Source organism: Haliotis asinina, chromosome 16, assembly GCF_037392515.1.
Source record: "Haliotis asinina isolate JCU_RB_2024 chromosome 16, JCU_Hal_asi_v2, whole genome shotgun sequence".
Taxonomy (NCBI): domain Eukaryota; kingdom Metazoa; phylum Mollusca; class Gastropoda; order Lepetellida; family Haliotidae; genus Haliotis; species Haliotis asinina.
The window spans coordinates 17,142,548-17,159,931 of record NC_090295.1 but is presented as its reverse complement, the minus strand read 5'-3'; the positions used below and the strand labels follow the sequence as shown (position 1 = coordinate 17,159,931).

Sequence of the window (17,384 nt, the reverse complement as noted above, 5' to 3'; positions counted from 1 at the left end):
CTTAGAAAACAAGGCCAATAACTCTAAATTAAATTCCACTTGCTGCAACGATAGCTATTACAGTCTGGCCTCAAACTTCAATGATTTGTTTCCACACCCATGAAGATCAGGACTTGAGTTGGTCTTCAACAACCCATACTTTTTGTGAGAGGCAATTAACAAGATCGTATGGTCAGGCTTGCTGACTTTGTTGATACGTGTCATTGTATCCCAGTTGTGGAGATCAGTGCTCACGGTTTTGGTCACTATTATTTACAGACCACTGGAATATTGCTGAGTGCAGCATTAGACAGCAAATAAACCAATATTTGCTACCAGACAATTACTACTTGTACAAATAATTATCTATTCTTATATCCAGGTGACGGACCCCGTCTGTGGAGATGACGGAAACACATACAAGAACGAGTGTCTCATGAAAGTCACGTCATGCCGATACCGCAAGTTCATTTCCAAGGCTTCTGGTGGAAAATGCAGTAAGGAGACTCACCATAGCTTATTTCACAAAGTCTTAATTGTTTTAAGTAGACCATCACTCTGAACCTTACCACAGATTTATGTCAGTCATGCCTTTAAAATTGCTTTCATAGAAACAGATCAGAGTCCATGCCCAAAATAGTCAAAGCTCTGTATCAGCCATTGGTGTTGTAGATTTAATACAGAAATAAAACAATATTAGCTCATATATCATTGAATAAAACTGGTTGGCGCACATCAGGACATGTTCTATATAGGCTTTAGTAATTTTGGAGGTGCCTTCTCAGATTTGAGACACCACTCTCCCCTACTCATTGGCATACAAAGTAAGAGGTCGCAGCTACACAGCCATCATGACATCTTCAAAAATAGAAGTCTGACAACTGTTGATCTTGATCTAGTACTTTGTCCACCCATGTGATAAAAATAAACCAGTATAGCTAGATGGACACAGTCGTGTTACGATACCACCTTTTTCACCTTCCAAGAGCACTCTGTTTTATCCCTTTATAGCCAAGCACAAGGCAGGTAAGCATGTGTACCTCTGACTTTTGCTCTTCAAATAGACCATATCCACTAGACAAGGTAGGCTCTTTTGTCAAAAACTTAACTCGAACATTGAGCTATTTTGGAAATCATTATCAGCTTGATCAATACATATCATGAACATGATGGACTTGCAAAGTGGGTAGACAGTGACACAAATCAGGGCCTTTTCCCTTATCATCTATTCCACGGACCAAACACAGTTCAAAAGAAGTAAGAAGAGAAGGGAAGTAACTCTTTGATCAGACTTTAAAAGCACGGTTTCTTCTCTATTACATGTGAATGCCAATATGTTTGAGAGCTTTCTAAAAGAAAGCTTTTTACATAGTTCACTCAACCCCTTTGACACAATATGGTTTTGAAAAAAAATGGGTAAAGCAAGTTACAGAAAGAGATGCCTTGTTTGGTGCTACAAGCAGATTAAACAGGAAGATGACAGCTCTACCCATGGGCACTTTCCTCTGTGAAGTACGGACTCATTTTTTCGTTGTCTTACAAGTTAGTATGATGTATTTCCACGTTATCTCTTTGTAAGGCTACGTATGTGGAAACTGCAGAAGGAACTATTTTGGTTCTACCTCATTTTTATCAGGGTCGCAGACTTTGAAAGTATTTCCCCAAACTACAAGACTGTTTGAAAATGATAATAGTGCTTGTCAAAAGTTAGAAGGTTTAAATTTTAGGTAATCAAAAGGGGATGGATCTCTTTCTTAATTAGTCAAACTGCATGAAAATTTGTCACCTTCAATCAGAGACCATATCACACATTTGTAATTAAGAAGGTAACCTTCATTTGTTATACAATTTTAATACTGAGACATTTTCTAATCTTAAGCATGATTTAACATTAATACAGCAAAAAAATGAAAACTAAATATTAGATTAATAACTCAAGTTGGTTAGGGTTGACTTGCAAAGTTCTATCAGCATCTGTGTGGTGATTCATGATTGGCTGATAGTTTTTTGGAACAGCCAATCATGCGTGTGTTTACATTTCAGTATATTTGTTGTTTACAAGTTATTTCCTTGTTCCTGAGATTGATGATATCACATTGCTACATGACCATATCATGACCTTCTTGAAGTAAAAGGTTGTGTAGGATTTGAATAAAATAGACAGTATGTACAAAGAATGGGCAGACAAATGTAATGGATGGGAAGGGTAAAGTTGGTGTTTCACTGGTGCTGAAGGGGTCATACAGTGATAAATACGAATATTGGATAACAATCACATGTCTCATCTTTTTTCAGGCAGATGTGCTGGCCAAGTTTGCAGATTTGGCTCCAGTTGTGAGAATGGTGTTTGTGTTTGTCCGATCCTCTGTGAAACCACCCATAAACCAATCTGTGCCAACAATGGTCAGACATATGTGAACCGGTGTGACATGAGGCGTGCAGCTTGTGCGCAGAACATGGAGCTAGATGTGGACCATGAAGGGGAGTGCCCAGACCATTCTGGATCTGGTGATGGTACTTTTCTTGTTGTTTCTGTTGTGGTAGGGTCAGTGGATCAAGCTTTCTGGAAGATTCTGAGGACATGATGACTCGTTTGTTACCCATTCTTTTGAACATGTTCTGCAACAACCCTTTTGGTTTGGGGATATAGGTTTACGGAATATTCAGAGAACAAGCTGACTCTTTTTATCCCATAATGTTAAAAGCATAGCATTTTGCAAGGTTCCTGTCAAAGTGACTGAACTTATACAATACCAAAGGTTGACAACGGCTGAACAAACTTAAAAAACACCATAAAATGATTTATGAGACCCACTTATCTGCAAAAAACATGCTCTTCTCACCAACAAAAGGGAGTGGGGGGGGGACAGTTTTTGTGAGCCAGTCAAAATGAATCTTTGAAACTTATACTTGAATAGTTAGTACCCTGTTCATGGAAATAGGTTCCACCATTGACCTACAGAGTGATCTGGCATAAACCATGCAGTTCATACCAACAGAAGGGGTGAAAGGTTCCCATGAGCCTGTCAAGATGATGTACTGTGAGATACACATTAAAGCAAAGTCCCCAGTTCAATGGAAATAGATTCTGTCATTGACCTCAATATAGCTGTCCTTGGGTCAGGAAGGGATGAAAGGTTTGGTCATATTGTGCATGGATGAATTCAATTGACTTTTGGTTTGTTCAGCAGACGGCTTTTGTGTATTGGAACTTTTAATAAGTTTGACTGAAGATGTTTGGCTGACTGCTGACTCCAGTTCTATGATTCGCAAGTCATCGATGACCTTCATTTGAGTCAGACACCTAGCTTCCTTCTTCAAGACAGCTTCAGTCCAACTGAATCCTACCACATGTTTGTTAATGTAAACCATGTGATTTAGACATTTTCATTTAAAGATGTCCAGTGTACTTTTTGCTGATGCTGCTGTTTTTTTGGTGTGTAAATCTTTTAATTTTAAATTTTATGTATTTTTTCCTTTGTAAATTTACTGTATCTGTGTATTCAGTTTTTGAACTTTATGTTCCTTTGTTTACATGTTTTGGCAGGCAGCCAACAATCTCGAAATGTCATTTGTGTGAATCAATACAATAAGAATATTGTGGTTGTGTTAAATGAGATGTTGGTAACAACCCATTGACATTTCAGTCATAATTTCAGCAGGACATACCAGTTAATGGCTTGATGATCTTTATCTTACACATACATTCAGCTTCAGGTATATCAAACTTGAATATAGAAGTTTAATGAAAACAGTTGTTAACCTCAAATTTTGTGTCCACCTTGGAGTAATGTCCCTTGTATTTATGTTGCCATTATAGTGAAGACGCGACTGAGAAAAAAAACAATCGGTTCATAGGCATCGTTTATTTGGTCACAGCCATGTTTATGGAATGTTCCATCCAAGAATCTACTTGTGGGCCTATCATGATTTAGGCTTTCATGTTCTTGTTTTGTAGTGATTCCAATGTGTAGATGACATTAGTGTTAGTGTTCATTCTTCACTTGACGAATACATACGTCATGCACGAGAACCTTGTGACATATGAGTTTTATGTGACTTAGAACAGTACACAAATAACAGGCTTCACACTTACTACAAGTCACACTGTGAGATCACACTCTTACCAGCTGTTGGTATTTCAGGCAATTTAAATTGAAGCAAGAACAGATTCAATTCACAACAAATTGAAACTATACCTTGTGTTATTTTTCCAATACAGTCTGTATACTCATAAAATCTAAGCATTACAAAGTGTTTGCAACTGACAAAAAACAGTTTCATGTTATGAAACATTGAGACTCCTTTCATTTATTTGTGTTGATTCACACACCTGACATGAATAACCTTATCTTTCATCAAACAGCTATCAGGTAATGTGAAGGGGTGTGCCAGAGGTGGTCATGTGACATCAAATAATCACATGACCTATCATATGATCACCTGAGTTATTTTTAGAGGGTTCTGGTGACTTCATGGAGAAATGTGATGAGACAACATGCCGTTTTGGCGGCGTTTGTACAGCAGCTTGGGATGGCTTCTTTACGTGTGAATGCAACTTTAACTGTGAGGCGCTGAGGTGAGATACTACTTTGTTAGTTTGTTTTCTTTTTTGTGTGTTCATGGCATACAAGGCAAAAGTCCAGCAAAATGACACTGGTCAGTAGGGGTGAGTGAGTGAGTTTAGATTTATGTAAGTTTTAGGAATATTTCAGCAGTATGACACTTGTCTTCACAGGTGAATGAGTGAGGTTAGTTTTACATCTGTAGGGATTAGTGAGTGAGTTTAGTTTTACGTTACTTTCAATCTTACTTACTTGCAATATTTCAGCAATATCATGGTGGAGGACACCAGAAATGGGCTTCACACATTGTATCCAACTGAACCCCGGTTTTTGTCATAAAGAGCAATCACTTTAACCTTTAGACTACCCCTCTGCCCCAGCACAGGCCTGCAAACAGTTGAGTCAGAACCAAACAGTCCAGTGATTGATATCATGAGCACTGGCCCATGCAATTGGGGAGGAATGACATGTTTCAGTCATAGCAGCTATTCTGACCACCCATTCATACAATAGGTATTCAACCAAACCAGTGATTAACGAGACACAATCCCTTGACTTGCCACAAAAGGATTGCTGAAGGCATTAATAATCTTCAAAATGTTTAAAACTCAAGTTCCTAAAAAGTCGTGAGATCTTTGCTCCTAAGTATTTCTGGACAAGGGACAGATGATTGTATGAAATTCGTAGTCATCCCTCTTTTCATACAAAGGTATATGAAAATTCAGAAAGTCTTCCCTCTTTTCATGCAAAGGTATATGAAAATTCAGAGAGTCTTCCCTCTTTTCATACAAATATATTGGAAAGTTCAGAAAGTCTTCCTCCCTTTGTTAAACAATATTTCAAATTATCATTGTCTCTTTTTATGCAATGAGAAACAGATGAGATCGTTTCATATTGCTAATTCCCGTGGATAAAGGAGTGGAAGAAAAGTGGCTGTTTGACCATTATTGAACAATATATTACTTTCCTTATTACTCCACAGCTTACACATTTATTACTCGCTTGTGGAAAATACCGTAATGTAATATATTTACAGCAGCATTATACTAGTGTAATATGACTAGATGTATGATGTCATAATGGTTCACAGTTATGATGTCACAATAACACGGCTGTAGTCTAATGGTACTGGACCTTGCTTGACTGGGGGGGTCTTCACACTGTAGGCAATTTTGCCGCAGTTTCTTTCAAAATATGTTGGAGACTAATGAAACGAATACTAAACTCTCTTCTGTGAAATAACATTTTTTGGAAAATCTGTGAAAGATTTTGCTGGTTTCATACCAAATCATTAACTTGTTTAATTAAATTGATATTATACAGACGATCATTTAGTATCCCCTATGTCTCAAACGAGCTGAAGCAATCACCATTACAAGCCATGTGACTGGAAGTAAAGAAATTTGACATTTAAATATACTGAGGACATATTGCTACTAGCTGTGTAAATTGGTGAATGTTGTTAGTGTTTGGAATCAGTGTTTATTTTGCCTTGTTCAGTTAGTGTGTAGGTGAAAGAGTACAGTTTTCCTGTTTTAGCAATAATTCGACAATATCATGGCAGGGACAAGAGAAATGGTCTTTGCACATTGTACTCATGTGGAGATTCAACATGTGTCTTCGACGTGATGAGTGAATAACGGGATGGGGTGGTCAGGCTTACTGACTTGGTTGACTCACATCATCGGTTCCCAATTGCGCAGATCGATGCTCATGTTGTTGATCACTGAATTTTCTGGTACAGACTCGATTATTTACAGACTGCTGCCATATAGCTGGAATATTGCTGAGTGTGGTGTAAAACTGAACTCAATCACTCCACCACCCCAACGTGTGTGTTGCTTCATATGCTATTCTTGACTTAAGCTGGTTTTGTGGTGCTAGTCCACTGTTTTGTGGTGCTAGTCCACTGTTTTGTGGTGCTAGTCCACTGTGGTATCAAATCAGCATACATGTGCCACACAGACACAGCTTACTTATACCAAACCACCCAGTACTTCATTGCCTTCTAAAACCTGAGTGCCATTTGGTTGAACTCCAAAAACTGTCTGTTTACAATTTTATTCTTGTTCAGATAGGATATCAAGCCACAGACAAACAGTTTTAAATGTAAATATTGTCCAAGCTTCATAAATCAAGATATTCAAACCATGAATTCAGAAAGAATTGATTTTGATTTGACCTATTTTAAAAAGAAAACTGTCATTTTCATCCTGAAAGTATTTCTAGTCATGTGAATCTAGCAATCAATACTAAACTATCTGTGACGCAGACTTTTGACATTGATGTCTGCACTAGTCGAAATATGTCACATGATGCCAGCTTCTGTTAGCTGACAGTTAAATTTCTTTGTACATACTTCAAATAACCAGTACCGAAGTCGGCTTCACCTTTCAAAATGGCTTGCAACCAAACCCAAATCTGTGTAAAGTAATGCCAGTCATCTTTACTGCCAAAGAATTTTGTGCGCATTTCTTAAACCTGACTCTAAATGTGTTGAATGTTGGCTAGAAGTAGCTTGCAAAGGAACAAATGAATTGATGAGGTTTTATTTATTTGAATAGTTTTGCTGTGAATTATGGGTAATTACTCTGCAGTTGAGCAGAAACTGGCATGCTGTTTCCATTTAAGAGAATGCTCCAAGATGAATTGCCTCTTTTACATGTAAGCTAGTTATGGAAGACAGAGACCATTTAGTCAGATGGTCTCTGAAGAAAAGAGGGAAAAATACATGTTTTGATATATTTGAACAATTTTGCTGAATCATGAATAATTCACCTGCAATAAAGCAATATTTGACACTATTTGTACATTTAAGGGAACAGTATATATGATTTATGGCCTCTTTTGCCTGTTGGGGACATTGTTGGAAGAATCTTGAAAGAACCATAATTCATGATACAGAGCTGCTTCCCTTGAGTATGCTAGAAACCTTTGATTAAGGGTTTGATCATATTACATGATATAGATCTAGAGTTGCCTCCCTTGGATGTGCTAGAAACCTGTGATTAAGAGCTTGAATCCCAGAGTTTCTTAATCCTCTCAGTGCTGCCGTCGAACCCATTCGACAAGAGTGCAGGATAATGACATCTCCAAATAAAACTTGCAATAATTATTCAATGAGTCGGATTTACGTGTCATATGAAATATTCATGGAATGCACTAATTCTCAGCTTTATAAATATATAATCTTCAATATGTAAATTTACCTTAAGACGAAATGCCTGTGAATTAAAAATGTGATTGCCACATTTCTCGGCACGCAGTTGAAAATAACGGCCATTGTTGACTTTCAAGCTCACCACGTCGAGTGGCACCCAGTCTAATATTTTCTTCATAATGAAATATCTTTTGATAGTTTAATCAATATTTTTGTTCTTTGACGAATGGAAGGCTCACAAGTTTCCCATTTTCTAAAAATTGGTAACTTTCGGCTTAAATAATTACAAACAAAACCAATCTCAATGTTACATTATCGATTGGATGAACACCCACCCTCTTATCAGTGCCTTAAGCTGAAATTGATTCAGCAGGCTAAAGGTTAATAACCCACATCAAACTAACTTACTGTAAAAACTATTGAAACAGAGTTAAATTTGACTTACGTCATTTGTTTATGATATGTTTATGATATAATTTCCTGATACTCTATGTCTGAATTTGTCGGTGTTACACTTTGAAGCTCATGCAGGGATGTTAGATCCAACAATTCAGTTCAGAGAGTTGCTTCCCTTAGCATAACCAGGATTCACTGTAGGAACATGCTTTAAAACGCCAGTCCTTTTTTAGATTTTAGGTTTGCTACCTTACCCTTGCTTGTGGGTTTCACCAAAATTAGGATTGTCTATTACCTGTGTCACAATGGCTTTTCTTTCCTTGTAAGCTGACATGCCATTCAAAGCAGGGTCACGACAAACTCAGTCACCTCTACTGACATCACTGTAGCTGTTTCGAACTTTTGGTAATTCAGGTCGCCTGTGTGTGGATCGGATGGCAAATCCTACCCTAATCGGTGTCAGATGGAGTATGAGTCTTGTCAGCAGCAGAAAGAAATTCTCATCCAGGACAGTGACAACTGTGACGGTAAGTACAAATACATCCAAGCATGATACAAAATTTGTCCTTTATATTAAAATATGGTCAAAAGGACTTGTCAGAAACATTTTTTTAAATAAGTCCCTCATGTCTGCAGCAGGCACAACTGGACATGAAGTAGTGTTACTGAAGTGATTCAGGGCAACTATCCAGTTGTATTTGTCCTCAGAAGTTCAGTTCATGTGTAAAAACTAAAAAGTGGATTTGACATATTTCACTTTTAGTTCTTTAAAAATGTAATGTGTTAGGTCTTTGTTTTTATCTGTTGTATTCAAATGATTTTTTTAGGTTATTGTACACTTATATCTTGATGCCAGATACCATAGCTAAAGATTGTGCAATTTGCCATTTTGGGTTATATCCCTCAGGTGCATCATGATCCGATGATCTTTGGTTAGAGTAACAGATTTGCATTATTTTTGTACTCAGGAGTAATACTCAAGAGCTACAAATTATCACCCTGTGGCGAATGTGCCATGAAACCCAACCTACTCACAGACTGTTGTGTTATAATAACAGACATGAAAAGGAGCTTTAACTGAAAGCAGTGAATATCAAGATTTTATGGAGCTAAACTAAGTTAAATAATAATAAAAAACAATGCTATATTAGCATATGAAATTGAAAATGAATAGATTATTACTTTTTTCATATAACTGTTATATCAAAAAAGATGAAAATGCCAAGACTTCATTTGGATTAAATTTCAATGATATTAAAGACAATGTATCAGTAGCATGTAAAATGAAGAGGGGAAAAAAAGATATTTTTTATTAATATGTTTCAGTTTTAGTGCTTTCCTGCTCTATAGTAAACTTAAGGTTTCGATGGACAAAACATCAATTGTTTTCAACATTTTTTTAAGCATAAATCAACACATCTGTGAGCCAAATTATCCAAGCGCAGTTACTGAAGAATTTGATGCCATTTTCAAGACAAAAGAAGTTACCTTTCTAAGATTTCTATTCCAATTCAACATATCTGAAAACTGTCAAAATGCAGTCACTGAAGTGTTTGATACCATTTTCTTGACAACAGATTTTGGTCCTGAAGAGCCTTGTGATGGCAATATGCCATTGGTGAATGAAGCGACAGGGATGGACTATAACTGCAGCAGTGGGCGTGACAAGTGCCCAGCCGGCAGCTACTGTCACCAGAGTCTCACCTTCTCCAAGTGTTGTGGTGAAGGTATGGCAGCCATTTTGATATTCCCTGTTTCTTTGTTTGCAATGGAACTCTGATAATAATCAGGTTTCTCTGATCCGAAACCTGTTTCAAATGAAATCTGATAAATTCTCCATTATAGGGACAACTTTATGGACAACAGCTTTTACAATTCACGAGGGCAATATTTCGGAACAATTCTTTTGCTGTTTTCAAGTGATCTTGCAATCATGAAAGAAGGGTGTTAGCCATAAAGTTTGTCAACATATACATTCCTAGGTTCTAAAATGCCACTCAAAGAAAATTCACCATATTAGGCCACATCCTTTGAACTTTCTAATCAACCAATCAGTGTGGAGATGTTTATTCTGGTGATTAGTGTATTCTTTGAGAAAAGTGAAATTCGATTGGCTGAAAGTAATCTAATTCTCATTATAATCAGATCATTTACCGGGACACAAACTTCTCTGCTTAGTTCAGTAAATGCTAGTATCAGGTGAACCTAAGGTAAACTTTCATCATCCAATCAAAATAATGGATGCATATATCTTGAACAAATCAGATATCAGCTTTCTGAGATGATATGGCTTCATTTACTGCCCATTTAGAAAGTATGATTTTCATGGGGAAAATAATGCCCCAACCACAAATATTCCATCATAAATAGTAAAGACTGTAGAAAATCCACAACCGTTTGACAACATATATCTTCTTGTCTTCAATTCATAACTTCACTGTTATATTTATAGATGTAGGAATTAGATAAGTTTGTCTGCCTCACTCTCTTGTGTCGAGAATCCTTGATGCTGATTGGATGATTAGAAAATTCACTGGATGTGACTCACAGTGGAGTTGTCCTCAAATATCCTCACAGAATATCCTGAAGTAGTGTTAGTGAAATACTGTACAGACATTGATATGGAGTGGGGCAATTAAACCTTCATCCTCACTATGACGTTGCTTAACCCCCAGGATGCAGAATTTTTTTTCAGGCGCACGTTTTCATAAGGTTTTAAAGTGACCGTTGTGCTCGAATTGTGCTCGCATGGTCCTATATCTGCATTACAGAGAAATGTAGAATATTAAGTTTCTTAAATGTTGGTATAAATATTAGTGCAACTACCTCAGTGGTTTGAGAAATAGACACTGATAAGTGTTGTGCAAAAATTCACTATGTGCTTTAAAACAGTCATTTTCTCCGTTTTGTATTGTGCCCTTATAAAAGCACTGTGTGAGCAAAGAAAATACAGCTTGATTTCTGAACGACATAAGTGTACATGTGCTAATGCATAACATTATGCACACAACATTAAAAATGACCCATAATACATGTCAAAAATCCAGTTTCTTTTATGACATGAAACGTCAAAAGAGAGGCCATGCTTATATGAAAATAGGGGGACATAACTCCTCTATGGCCACTATAACTCAGGTCAACTGGGGAGAATTTGGTGTGGATACAGACACTTTTCTTCCATTGTCTTTCATTCACGGCGAACCAAACTATTCCAGTACAAAGTTTCCCAATATGAGTGGATATGATTTTGTATTTTCATAATTTATAGCAAAAGATGCCTGAGTGCTATGTGAGAAAGCAGATTTTGATTGCCTTTTCCAATACATGTTTGAGTTCTTAGATTCCTATATTCTCCTGTTCGTGTAGATGTGTTTTGACTAATTTTGCATCATTATTAACAGAGTAACAGGGCTCCAGGTCTTCAAATGTAATGAAATGACTGAAAACAATACAACATCTTGAGCGTTCTGTGATAATTTCCATTTTTATTGGAATTCAAAGTGAGGGTTGAAGAGGAAGGACATATATACTCTTAAAAAAAAGTAGGGGATCTTCATCTTTTTTTATTTACGATTAAAAATATTTAGGAGATTTATTGGAGTTAATCAATGTCGATATGATATTATTGAATGTTTTGAGAGTGCATCACCATTTGATCTTCCTTACAACCATAGTTATTTGGAGTGTAGTCACTTTGGAAACAAACACTAACACATGGGTGATGCAAGATGTATGTCAGAATTAATGTTCTAAGTGATTTCACCACCTTCTTGAAAACAAACCCCATCAAAATCAAGAATGGGACCCCATGCACGTGTATGGGGCTACTGCGTTGTGCATGTGCATATCGTGCGTTGTGTTAAGGAATGGTAATAGAGGGAAATGGTGGTGCATTTATAAGATGTCTGTCCTTGAAACATTTGTTAAAATTTACATTTCCTATCCAAATTGAAAGTTCAGGGTCCCCTACTTTGTTTGGAAGAGTATATATCCTTGTGGCATCCAGGGGATTAAGGTCAGTATAAATTGGCAAACTGACAGTGTCAAACACCTATTGCCCTGTTCCACAGTTTGATGCTGACACACCTAACCATGGTTTACTTACTCCCGAAAATTTTATTTCCTCCAGGAATGGCACTTAACCAAATCAGTGCTGTTGACTTAAATTGGAAAGATTTTGATTTATTTATGTAGAGTAATATCATTCTCTCTATTTGTAATTGGTATAAGAATCTTTTTTACTTTTCAGAAAAAAGTATATCTCAATGTTCGGACACCCAATATGGCTGCTGTTCAGATAATTTGACACCATCACCTGACTATGGAGGTCATGGCTGCCCAGGTAATCAGGGAGAAGTTATTGTGTACAAACAGCAGCAGACCATATTTAGCCACTATACCAGGAAAAACAAGCCAATATTTTTAACACTTAAAAATATACAGACTTCTGAATAGAAGTACTGAAATGTATATTAATCAAAGTTTCATTGATAGGCTAAACTTTTAATAAAAGCAAAACATATCTCACTGACTAATCACCTTTTGAACATGAGGAAATAATTCAAAGTCATTTCTGTAAGAACCTTCAAAATATTTGTGGCTATCTGGCTTTGAGCTTCAGTAAATTCATAAAATTGAAATGAATCCAAAATATTTTCACAAGCACAATCTGCATTATCAAGAAAACAAAGAAATCACATTCCTTTTCAAGTTGTGTATTTTCAAAATAAAAGAAGGTGTTGTTGCAGAGCACATTATGAATTTGATATGATGAAATAAAATATGAATGATGACATAGAATTATTGTTTTCAGTGGTGATTTTCAAGCAGGTTTTTGATCAATATTTTGTCTACCTGCCACTCTTTAATGTCATCGATTGAGGGATCCATATGTCTATGGAACTTCACTGTGACAATCTTTGTTGTAGCATTATATTTACAGTGAAATCTGCATTATTCAAGAGACCTACCAGAGTTACTTCCCTTGTATTACAAATGCTCTTTTGCCCAATGATGTTTATAAAATAGCTGCCTGCCACTGTGTCATGTTTGTTTCTTTTGATACAGATGTAATTTTATTTTTAAAATTTTTGTCTTTGTGTTTCAACTGTGTGTTTATTGTATTTATTTGAGTAATATGTATGTTCTGCTTTGGTAAAAAAAACAACTGACCTTAGACAATACAGATAAACATCTAAGACGTTAACAGTCCATGTTGCAAGAAACTGAATATTTCATGCAGTTTAAATACAGTAAATCAGATTGCCTTTATTTCTTTGAAATTAACAAATATTTGATCTATGTAATCTTTCCTATTAAATCTTTGATAAAATTGACATTCTTCAGTAAAACTCTTAAATCATTTACTAACTTTTCAAAACTTTCACAGTTAAAGTAAGAACTCTATGCCATGACTTTGATACCAGTATGATTAAATACAGACTGTATTTGTAAAATATATCCTCTGTGTTTCCTAGAATATTGCCACTGTAACAAGATGGGGTCCTACAAGACAACCTGTCACCCTGTGACCCGCCAGTGCAGCTGCAAACCCGGGGTTGGCGGGGTGCGCTGTGACCGATGTCTACCAGGATACTGGGGGATGCACTTGATAGAACAGAAGGGAAATGTTGGATGTATACGTAAGTGTTTGTTGAAACTCTGGATTATGTTTATTGGAGGAATTAACACTAAGATCATTATGACCACACGAGATTTCCTCATGATTTGCATGTCATGAGGTGAAAGATTATTTCACTTGTATGGCAATACAGGCATAGATCAGCTCAGAATTCAGTTATGATCTGTTTGAGAAGGGTGTTCAACTGCTTGTGGTGGGGCGGACTAGTGATTAAAGCTTTCACATGCCATGCCAAAGACCCAGGTTCAATCCTCCACATCTCCACCATTTCTGGTGTCTCTGGCCCCAGATACTACTTGGATGGGGGTGCATACTTCATTTTCACCCAAGCCTCAATGGTCATTTAACAAAATTTCATGACAGAAGGGAGGGTGCGCACACCTGTAACCCCTCTCTGGATTGGCCTATGCCTGGCCAATTGATAGAATATTTCTAGAAGCCACATATAACAAATAGAAATTTGATTCCAATCTGGAAATGTGATACCCGCATTGTCCTTCTCTGTCACATGACTCAAAATATTAAAATATGAACAAAGTAACACTCAAACCACTTACCTGTGTATGTTCTACCTCCGCAGCCTGCAACTGCAACATGCGCGGTGCTGTTCGAGAAGACTGCACCCAGATGAGCGGCCGGTGCATGTGTCGACCCAACATTAGTGGCATGAAGTGTAACCTGTGTCTAGACAAGAAATTGCTGGGACCCCTTGGCTGTGAAGGTTGGGACTTCAGAATTTTGTTCAGAAATGATGACAATTGTGAAGATGGCACACATGTTCAGAAATGATGACATTTGTGAAGATGTCACTTATTGTTCAGAAATGATGACATTTGCGTTTATTGATGTTTTCTGAAGGTTTTATAGTTTTTTGATAAATATGTACCAGTATACCTGGCTGGTGTTTTCAAGACAACTAATTCTATAGTGGAAGGCTGTCAAAGACTTTGTTTGTTTGTAGTAGTATAATGTTTATTCCCTTTGAGTGGTGAACATACGAAACTTCAACCTTGACCTTTGAGAATCTGTAAATGCCTTTATGTTTAGGTTGTAGATGAATGTGTTTGTTATTGTGATGTTGTTTGGAGTAGAAATGGTATATGGAAAGATAACTTTATACATCTGTGTTATCCTGATATGTCAACACAACTTTTTAAGTAAAGACCAGTTGTGTCCCCAACAATATACATGCAACAGGGTGTGGAGTCTTCCCATAGATAATATCTTTTCATCTTGCTGATGGGATTAACCTCTTTAGTCATGTGGACAGGATGTCTGACTTCAGATCAGAAGGTGTGTGGCACAAGACTGTCATGATGGCTACAGTTCTTGTTTTCATGTGGTTGCTACCCATCACGGTTATACATGGTAGAGAGAGTGTACACACTTTATGTGAATCTATGGAAGGGTATTAGCTCCATTATCATTCTCCATAGATTGTAGAGTTTCTTACACACATTTCCAATAAATATGAAACAAGTGACAGGACCCTTAGCACAGTTATATCCATTATAACCATGTTCGACATGAACACATTTACATTGTGGCACTAATATGCTACCATATATATCTGATGTGGTTTGGGAGTGGGACTTTATTCATAGCACTATGCCATTCATAAGCCAATGGTAAAGTATAGAAAAAGGTCATAATGTTACGAACACAACAGTATATGGATGTGTACCCTGGTTTTAATGCTCATGCCTGCACAAATGCTCAAATACTGAAGTACATTATTAAGCATGTTTTTTGTGGACTGCTTTGTAATGGAACGTAGCAAGACTGCTACAAAACATACAGTGTCTTCAACAACCAAAATCTGACGTGTGAAAATATATCAAACATGAGTGGGGTTTTCACTGAGGGTGATCTCTTATTTCAGTGAGCAGACAGCCAACATCGTGTGCAGAACTCAACTGCCAGTTTGGCTCCATATGCAAGGAGAAGAACGGTCAACTCTTCTGTGACTGCAGCCACTTCTGTTCTGGATACGATGATGAGGTTGGAAAGAGTGTCTGCGGTAGTGACGGCAACAACTTCCCTTCAGAATGTCGTCTGCGTCAGTTCGGATGTCAGATGCAGCAAGATATTCACATCCAGTACTATGGCCATTGCCGAGGTGCGTGAATATCCATTCCCTAAAAACTAAAATATTTATTCCTTACCAGAAGAACCTGTTCCATTTTTACCCTGAAGTTGACAAATGAGATTCGCTTGGATGTAGTGTGGTCTTGGACGGATTGTTCATTCTCTTATAATGATCATGAAGCACCACTGTTTCCCAGACTGGATTGTTTACAATCCATTTCATGTATCAGGAATATTTTTTACAGTCGATTAAAACGGTATTTTCTCACTTCAAGTTATCAGCACTCAACATGAAAAGCTTGCCGAGTCAACGCTATTAAACAGTGAGTGAGTTTAATTTTACGCCACACTCAGCAATATTCCAGCTATATGGTGGCAATCTGTAAATAATCAAGTCTGGACCAGACAACTCCGTGACCAACAACATGAGCATTGATCTGCACATTTGGAAACCAGTGACATGTGTCAACCAAGTCAGCGAACCTGACCACCTGATCCCACTAGTTGGCTCTTACGACAAGCATAGTCGCCTTTTATGGCAAACATGGGCTGCTGAAGGACTATTTTACCCTGGGACCTTCATGGGTCAAACTATTAAACAGCTGCATGACAATGGTGATGGGTTTTCATTTCATATGATTTGTTGCATGAATAGGTGTAGACTGTACTAGTCATGACTGTTTCCATTTCTGTTATGCAAATGCAAGAAGGTGCCATATTTGATATGCACATCCCACTTAAACGTGTAGTACTGACTCCAGTCTGGAAATGTGCATGTTTTATCTGCTCAATGTCAAGTTCCAGTCATGGTAGCAAGAAGTATCATCTCTTAATGTTATTTTGGGATAACATGTACTTGAAGGTGACTTTCACCTCCCTTTTCAGAAGCTCTCTCCAGTGAGTCAGGATGCATTAGCAATAAGTAAGCTGGACCCTTATTCTCGAAATGTTCGTAGCCCTAAGAATTCTTAACTTTGATCGTAGCCAATGTGTTAAGAATGGGCATAAGAATTTCGTTGGGCTACGAATATTTCAAGAATAGCTAGCCTGGTCACCAGTTTAGACATTTCAGATGAGTCCATGTACTTACTGATTATGAAAGACATGATTGTAATGGGTGCAAAAGTTAGAGATTAAAAGTGTTGAAACTATTTCCAGCGGCACCTTCCATAAGAACAACAACACCAATGCCATCTACGACCCGATCACGGAAAACGACTCGTCACATCACGGGACCCATTCCACCAGAAGTGGATGAAGCAGAGGCAGGAACTGACCAACCCTCCACTCCTGAAGTAGAGAAGACAGCTTGTGGTAGGTCTTGAAACATGGCAATGGAAAACATTTCGGTCCTCTTGATATGGACCTAGGTACAACTTGTAAAGCCCATTTTTGATGCCCCCAGCTATAATGTTCCTGAAATATTGCTAAAAGCAGTGTAGAACTGTACTCAATCACACACTTGTGCTTAATGTACTTTGAATAGGGATCAAAATGATTTGTCTACCATTCACTTACTGCATGTGGTGTTTGTTCATTAAGTGCTTTGTTGCTG

At 37.4% G+C, this 17,384-nt stretch overlaps 1 protein-coding gene across 7 annotated transcripts in view; it reads left to right on the top strand.

The window, feature by feature from the left end:
* LOC137268869 (agrin-like) overlaps positions 1–17,384 on the top strand; it is a 403,012-nt gene that overhangs the window by 365,243 nt on the left and 20,385 nt on the right. For 5 of the 7 annotated variants that reach the window (XM_067803449.1, XM_067803448.1, XM_067803447.1 and 2 more), the window contains 10 exons: positions 362–476; positions 2,275–2,493; positions 4,438–4,558; positions 8,515–8,627; positions 9,678–9,827; positions 12,350–12,442; positions 13,578–13,742; positions 14,322–14,462; positions 15,624–15,860; positions 16,988–17,143. In XM_067803449.1, the coding sequence (XP_067659550.1) occupies positions 362–476; positions 2,275–2,493; positions 4,438–4,558; positions 8,515–8,627; positions 9,678–9,827; positions 12,350–12,442; positions 13,578–13,742; positions 14,322–14,462; positions 15,624–15,860; positions 16,988–17,143 (1,510 nt within the window). The remainder of the gene's footprint in view (positions 1–361; positions 477–2,274; positions 2,494–4,437; positions 4,559–8,514; positions 8,628–9,677; positions 9,828–12,349; positions 12,443–13,577; positions 13,743–14,321; positions 14,463–15,623; positions 15,861–16,987; positions 17,144–17,384) is intronic. The other 2 variants (XM_067803452.1, XM_067803451.1) reach the window with 2 other exon arrangements.